Source organism: Mobula birostris, chromosome 2 (assembly GCF_030028105.1).
Source record: "Mobula birostris isolate sMobBir1 chromosome 2, sMobBir1.hap1, whole genome shotgun sequence".
Lineage (NCBI taxonomy): Eukaryota > Metazoa > Chordata > Chondrichthyes > Myliobatiformes > Myliobatidae > Mobula > Mobula birostris.
The window spans coordinates 96,636,087-96,644,174 of NC_092371.1; the positions used below are offsets into that span (position 1 = coordinate 96,636,087).

An 8,088-nucleotide genomic window follows, 5' to 3' on the forward strand; every position below is an offset into this window, starting at 1 on the left:
GAGAATCTGTCCTGGGCCCAGTACATAAGTACCATTATAAAGAAAGCACAGCTGCACCTCTACCTCCATTGAAGTTTGCAAAGATTTGGTGTGACATCCAAAACTTTAACAAAAATCTATAGATGTGTGGTGGAGAGTATATTGACTGGTTACACCACAGCCTCGAATGGAAACACTAATGTCTTTGAATGGAAGATTGTACAAAAATTAATGGATTTGGCCCAGTCCATCACGGGTAAAACCCTCCCCACCATTGAGCACATCTGCAAATCACCACCAGGCTCAGGAACATTTATTACCCCTCAGTCAGAATTAAAACTACTGCAGACTCCTATAATATGCTGGATTGTTTCTGGTTTCTCTTGGCATTTTCTGCATTTATCGTCTAGAATTTTTTGGTTTTTTATTATGTATTTTGATCTTTTTTTGTGTGTTGACCAACTGGTCCTGTATTTTCACAAGGAACCCTTCTGTTTCTCGTAAGAGGTCTCCAACTCTGAGCCAAGCGTTCGACGCTTCCTCGTCAACATCTAGTCTGCTGAAATCGAGGGGACGTTTTCCATGGAAGGTCGTGCTCTTCCATTGGTTAACTTTTTTTAATAGTGATAATGGCTTCATTATTTTGGGGTTGTGCTTTCATTTAAGTTTAGCGGTGTGCATCCCTTATCAGAATTGCACAGGCTCGCATGGAGAGCTGAATCCTGTTTTCGTTGATGAAAATCTATCGTTATAAGTTTTATCTGAATTGTGTAAATGTTTATGTTTGTTATTCCTCTTCTTGCTTCCGCCCCAGGTAGTATTAATCTAAGTGCGTTGGAATGTGCATAGTGTTTTCTAAAAATTGTCATTTCAGTTCTTATTTTCTTTAGTGAATGCATTATTATATAATTTTCTTTTTGTATTTGCACAGTCTGTTCTCTTTTGCACACTGGTTATTTGTCCATCCCGTTGAGTGCAGCCTTTCGTGGGTTCAATTGTGTTTATTGGATTTACTGTGTATGCCCGCAAGAAAACGAATCTGTGAGATATAGTTTAGGTACTTTGATAATAAATTGACTTTGAACGTTGATTGGCCTAATTCTGCCTCTTTGCCTCATGGTCATCCCTTCTGCTGTCTGCTCCTGCCTTTGTCTGCCCAGCTCATCCTGTAACTGGAGCTTTGTCGGCGCGGGAGAGGACACTGAAATCGGCGCTGTTGCTGCTATGGGCTGAGAAATTTTTATGGCGACAGTGTTCGTACTATATCTAAAATGCCTTGAGTTAGATCCGGCGTCTCTGATGTAACAAGAAACCAGAGATTACTTATACCATGCAGACCACAATGTTGGTATTGGGTTTGAAGTCTCGATCTCCAAAACAAAAGAAAATCCGCAAGCAAAAGCTGTACCGGCCCACCGGAAGCGGCTGTAAATTTCATACATTTGTCTGCCTTTTCAGTGAGGTGGCTCCCTGCAAATAGACTGAACTTGTTTTAGAAACAATGAAAACCTACAGCACAATACAGGCCCTTCGACCCACAAGGTTGTGACGAACGTGTTTTCCGGGGTGCTTTTCTAGACCTTTATTGTTAGATGTCGGGTTACAGGGTTGTTGCGGTTGAGGAAGTTTGTGGTTTGTGAATGTGTAATGCAAAGTCTATTCTCTCATTAGTTTTAGTGAAGAAATCAGTATTGACAATAGAATTCAGCTTCTTACCATGTGCATGTGTCTTCCTAGAACTGTATTTGCATTTCCAGAATATAAATGAACTACATTCCTGGGTTAACGCGCCTGCTTCTGACGTTTAAGTTTAATCACACTGAACACCATTGACTCGTCATTTCAACTGTCTCTAAACAAGTAGACTGAATGTGGATTGATCATATCCCTTTGACAAATCCCTGTCCCATTCTCTCTCATTCCTACAGCCGCCTGAAACATCTGCTCCGATTCTGACCTCTTGCTCATCCCCCAACGCTGGTGAGCCAGCCTTTGCTCGAACTCCCTCCCTTCGCCTTTGCGCTTTCAGACTAGCTTCTTTCTCCAAACACTGGCCTTCCGCTCTAATGTCGAGTCTGGCTTGCATGGGAATTTAAATGTGAAGGAACCACGTGAAGACCAACGAGCCACTCTGATCATACCCCTGCCTTGTGTAGTGTCTTGGGGTTCTGTGAAAATATTTGGCCAGGACTGCGTTACAAACTTTTCACATATCGCTTAATTCTGCATTTACCCTGTCTCCGAGCCAAATACCTTAGAAAGTTCACCGGGAACATAAATCTCGTGTATGGATGTCTGAATGTTTTCACCACCTGATAAAAACAATACAACGCAGGATTTAGTGTACAAGGCATTTTATGTGGTGCAGGGAGCGAAAATCTACCATCCTCCACAGATACCAAGTGCATAGGTTATTTGCAAGTTGAACACTTAATGAACAGAAATTATTGGCGTCGGACAAATTAATTAACAGAGCACATAATCCCTTCACCAAGTGTCCCGTCGGCGGAGCCATAACTAAGTTAAACATGTAACAACCCCTTCAGTTTATCGTTCCATTTCTAAACCAAGGCCACAAGTGATGGCTAGATTAGTTGAGGTCAACAAATTAGCCGGGGAGGCTAAGAAATATTTCTTCAATAGAGATAATGTCAGATGATATACAATAGCATTGAAAACATCGAACATGTTTAAAATCAACTAACATTAGCAGAAGTGCAGAGCATCGTGGTTATTGTCCATTCGCTACAAACAGCCGGTTTCTTATTAATTATTGGGGTTAGTTAAATACTGCGATGCGCTTCACGCGTGCACTTCATGTAATGAAATGCATAAACAGTCACACCGTTCTGTGCAGTGTTGGAACCCTATCTTCAAAGCGACATCTGTAGGACCTGAATAAAGGACATTCTTTGGTTGGGGTGATGGGGAGGGAAGGGTGTTTATAGCCCGTTTCCCATACTCATTAAGAAAACACAGAAGCACAAATTCTTATCGAAGGTTTTGCCCCATGGAGGCTCACTGTTATGTCTCCCCATTTGGAAAAAGACACAGCTTTGTGTTGGTGCGTGGATCCTGGAACGGCTCCATCTTTTAAAGGGAAGATCACACTCGCACTCAAAATGGCAGTCAAGTTCTGAAAAACCAGTCCAGGCTCCTGTCCGGAATTATCTGACCACCCGGGATAATCTCCGAAAGTTTTGCTAGGTTTTTCTTGCGGATAGCGAGCGGATTTCTTGTTGGATGCTTGCCGCACCCCACCCCCCCCGTAAATTAAATGAACTGGGCAATACATTACGCAAGGTAGGAGGGAACTGGCCAGTCTGGTGATCTTCTGGGGTCTAAACTCGTTTGTGTTACTTAATACTCAAATATCCCTTAATTGGCAGTTTTGGTTCTTGTGTCAAGGGCAGACAAAGCGACAACATAACGTGGGGGTAATTTAGCGGTCCCCGTTGGGGGCAGTTAATGGATTAATTTAATCCTGTGCCATGTTGTTGTGTTGGATGGTGTTCCCGTCAAGTGCTAGGGGTTTGCAAGACCAGGAATTGATGGCTGGAGATCTGGCCCGGAGGAAGAGATCAGTTCTGGGCAGGTCACCAATGTTCATATTGAATGGCAGGGTAGACTCGAGGAGCCGAAGGGTCTATTCCTGCTCCTGTTTTCATGGTGTTCTGAACTTTAGAGCGGAATACTGACACAATTTGTGAAATATGAAAACCACATGCTGACGCTGCTGATGCGGGTGTTTCTAACCGAGGTAAATGTACTGAACATTACGACTATCCACCCTGACTGAATTAGGGTGCCTAATCTGATTTCCCTGGTAACTTTGCCCAAGTTATCAGTGTCGAGTATAAATTAGAACTGTTTCTGTCTGCAACATCGCTTCCCTTTCTCTTGGAAAAGCAAGGCAGGAGGTTGCACGTTGCCAAGGCTTTGTGCACTGCGGGGCTGTGTTTCTGAGGGTGCACTCGACTAGGACATGTGACGCGAGGCTTTGAGCGCTGAAGGGCTCAGACTGGATGGGGCCCAACAAAGAATGGCTGGTTTCCTGGCTACCGGCAGCATCTCCAGTAACCAGGGCAACAGGACGTCCTCTCACTAGCAATCTCGCTGTTAGTCACGTGATTGTCCACAGTTTGCATTTATTACGATCACATTCTAAAGAGAAAAGACGAAATGCTTGGGGGGTGGGGTGGGGAGGGGAGGGTGAGCCAAGTCATGAGAACGGTTCGTTGGGGGAGAGTTCTCACCACCAAGTCACAGAAACAATTCAGATATTTCGCCATCACTACAGAGAACAATATCTAGGGTCAGCGTTATCTAAACCAGACTCTGGATCTGTCTGAAGCCTTTGGCAAATCGATGTAAAAAATTCTACCTAGATTATTAATCTAACTACCAATTAATCTAACTACTAGTTCTGTCCCATCACACTAATCCTCATGACCCAGACACGATCAACAACCCTGCAAGTCAGGCAGCATCCGTGGGAAGGGAAGCAGTCCGTTTGATTTCCTTAATTGCGGTCCCTTCCTTCATTGCATCTGCTTCAATAACTCTCCCCCATTCTCCAAACGCAACAGCGTATTCTGAATATTCTCTCTGCACCCTACAAATAATACCCCCCGCATTACTACCCAATGCATTAATACGGCTCGCGTCAACGTTAACTGCATTAATACTACCTTCGTTAAAACTGTTTTGGTAATTGCCTCAAAGAAATAATCTCCCTGCTCCATTCCCTGTGTTATCAGTTTCCGCCATTAAGATGTCCGGAGAGAGTTGCCCATTCAAAGCGCCAAATTTCTAAAGAGTTGCCCACTTTTAAATTCAGAATGGGAGGCAGGGAAACAGCGCTCTGAAAAGGGAGTCCGCCCTTTTGTTCGACGTGAGAGAAGCAACAGGTCGAAGCGACCAGCTCCTATTTTGGAGAAGTTGAATCTCAAATCAGTGTGGCGAACTACGGGACAATTTGTCACGGACTCAAATCGCCTTAAAGAATTTTAACCGAACAAATGTGACAGCAAAGCAGATCGTGACTCTCTGCCGGGATCCAAATCTCATTCATAAAGCCCACTGCACCAAACGCACTAACTTTAGTCTCATTAAACTACGAACATGAGGCAGAGCCGGAGAAATAGTTACGAGCCATTAATTTCTGCAAAAATCTATACTTAACGAAAGAAGCGGAAAAGAGATTTGGGCTAAAGCTGTGAGTACGCGCTGGGTTACTTCTGACTGGTAACGCAGAGTAAAAGCATTGTTATGTCGCACCAACTTTTCTAATCAAACAAATGTTCTAATTAATTCTACAAGGCTCAGTCTAAACTGACCGTCTACCAATGCCTGGCAGAGCCACTACAGATAAAGCCTGGACATGAGACCGAGAGAGGGGAGAGTTCCCCGCACTTTCACAAAGACTTCTACGCTCACAAAAATGTTCACTGCAAATGCATTCGATCAATGTCCGAATGATTGTTCAAAAGTTTCTTCAAAATCACTTGTGAAGTCACTCTCGGTGCGCGCTTCCAGTTCTCGACCAGTTAACTCAAAGCTGTCAAACTGCTTTAGACACACAACAAGCACTCCTGTTTCCGATTACAATATGACTCCATTAAATAAAAATAGGAATGCTTTGAATAAGCAGAATAGAAAGCTGGCGGGAGGTCAGGTTCTACGATTCCTCGTTCCCCTGTGTCCGATTCTGGTCTCCCTGGAATGCCAGGGAGACCCGGTCACACGTAATTCCTCTTGTCGTAGTCCCCGTTGGCCGAAGCTCTCCTCGGGGCCGTGTACTTGACAGCGAAGGAAGACTGGTCTTGCTTCGGGGGGCAAGAACAGCACAGCAGGGAGCCCCCGATGAAGAGGAGTGCGCTGGCCGACCAGCCTACGTACAGCGCCGCCCCCATCTCTCTCTTCTTGGACACGGGAACGATGGGGTCGTAGAAGTCGCGGACGATGGTGTTCGCCATCCAGCACACGGGGATGAGGGCAAGTAAACCAGCCAGGATGAAGATGACACCTCCGCTGATGACGATCCGGGCTTTGGTAGTCACTCCCTCGGTGCAGTTGGTGCACTGAGCTCCCAGAATGGTAACGAGGAGCCCGATGAGTCCCATGATGGAGGCGATGACAGTCAGCGCCCGGGCAGCCTGTTGATCCTGTCCCAGCGAAAGAAGGGAGTTGTAGACTTTGCACTGCATTTGTCCGGTGCTCTGAACCACGCAGTTCATCCATAGACCTTCCCAGACCGTCTGAGCCACCACGATGTTACTCTCGATAAAAGCCGACACTTTCCACATGGGCAGTCCGCAAGCCAGCATGACACCCAGCCAACCCAGGACACACAGTCCCATCCCCACGATCTCCAGACCCGCCGACGGCATCCCGCACGAGTTCGGTTTCGATTGCGGGCGAGGACGATCAGCAGGAATGCCGCTCGGCTGCTCCGGCGATCTGCTTGCTAACGTTGGGCATGGCGTCCTGCTCTCAGCCAGTTCGGTTCAAACTAAGAAACGGAGGCGACAGGCAAGCGGACAATAAAAACCAGTGGCTGTCCAATCGCAGCGAACCAAGGCCGAAGCTGATTGCACGCAACCGATCCAAGCGAGAGCCAATGGGAAAGGGAGTGTTAGGTCTTCACATCAAAGAGCCTGGATGAAGGGGAGTGTGCAATTCGTGATAGATGGTTGCACTGTGACCACCGACTCCGCCGGGGGTGCGGCTCAAGGCATCGGCTTCTATCCGCTCCGACGGAAGCAGAGAGGGGTTCAGAATATTCCCACCCCAGGGTCGCACACATATACTTAGCATGCAAGAGCTGTTAACTTATTTACACATTGATAACTCAAAAGAGGCGTAAAGTATTACCTAGCTAGTTAAATGCTCATGAAGTGATTTAGCGAATATAAATCATAAATACAAAAAAAAAATCTGGAAATCCAAAGCAACGCACACAAATGCTGAAGGAACTCAGCAGGTCAGTCAACATCTACGGAAGTTAACACGCAGCCGGCTGACTGCCTGAGCTGCGGAGCTCCTCTAGCATTTTGTATGTGTCGCTTTGGTTTACAAGTCTATAGAAGGGTGCAGTTGGAACAAAAGCAACAGCTATTTTCTCGTGTATAGCCCAATTCCAGGGTGCCATCTAATGTGTCACAAGTTGGGGGTGGAGGGACTGGAGAGCGGGCGCCAGCTTTCCGTCAGCCGCAGGAGAGGTAGAGCGCCGGGCGAATCATTACATTTAGACAGAGCCGCAATACTGGAATGGAGTCCCATAGATCCTTACACAATCAAGTTTAATAGCACCGGCATATGTCGTGAAATTTGTTGTTTTGAGGCAGCAGTACAGAGCAATGCAAAAAAAAGCTATATATACTCTAAAAAGGAAAAAAAAGGTGGATACCTAATCTAAGTGGAATATAAATTCACTGAAAGGTGCGGTTACAAACAAAAGTTAAAACTATTTTCTCGCGTATATTCCAATTCTAGGATGTCAACTAATGCGGCGCATGATATAATAAATAAATAAGTTGAAGATGTAAAGCAGAAAGCGAGCCAGTAAAAGTGAGGTAGTGTATATGAGTTCATTGTCCATTCAGAATTCTGATAGCAAAGGTGAATAAGATGCTCCTAGATATTGAGTGTGCAGCTGTGTATTCGGCCGCAAATGGAGGTACAAAGGGTTGTTCGGAGACGGGTGGTTGCAGGTTGGTTTGTAAGGGTTTTGGAGAGGAGAGGAAGCTTTGCGTTCGGACCTCGCTCTCCCAGCGTTTTGTCTTCCTTTGAGATGTTTTTATGCTTGCGAATGGGAATCAGCGATAGAGACGAGTGAAGGACGAGGTTCCGAAAGATGGTGTAAACAAAATGCACAGGCAGGGGCGGGGCTTGCGTGCTCGGAAAATAGTTACATTTTAGGATAAAAAGAATCACGGAATAGCGGCGAATTAAAGGACAATAAATATGGAGAATGTCGACGCAGGGACAGACAGAAAAGGCTTGCATTTTAATAGAGCCTTTCACAGCCTCCCATAATGTTTTACTCTGTCGGCACAGGAAGCTCCCACATTGCGATAAGGGGACTGCAAGTGCAGGTTTCCAAAG

General features: G+C 45.6%; 1 protein-coding gene across 1 annotated transcript; it reads right to left on the bottom strand.

Moving 5' to 3' along the window:
* Positions 1-2,316: 2,316 nt before the first annotated feature.
* Positions 2,317-6,550, bottom strand: cldn5a (claudin 5a). Its single transcript, XM_072245480.1, has one exon. It carries the CDS (start codon positions 6,369-6,371, stop codon positions 5,721-5,723), a length of 651 nt encoding a protein of 216 aa, XP_072101581.1. The 5' UTR covers positions 6,372-6,550; the 3' UTR covers positions 2,317-5,720.
* Between the last annotated feature and the right edge of the window lie 1,538 nt (positions 6,551-8,088).

What these genes read in the sequence shown, in the direction of transcription:
- cldn5a (XM_072245480.1), bottom strand. Translation starts at nt 6,371, where the DNA reads ATGCCGTCGGCGGGTCTGGAGATCGTGGGGATGGGACTGTGTGTCCTG.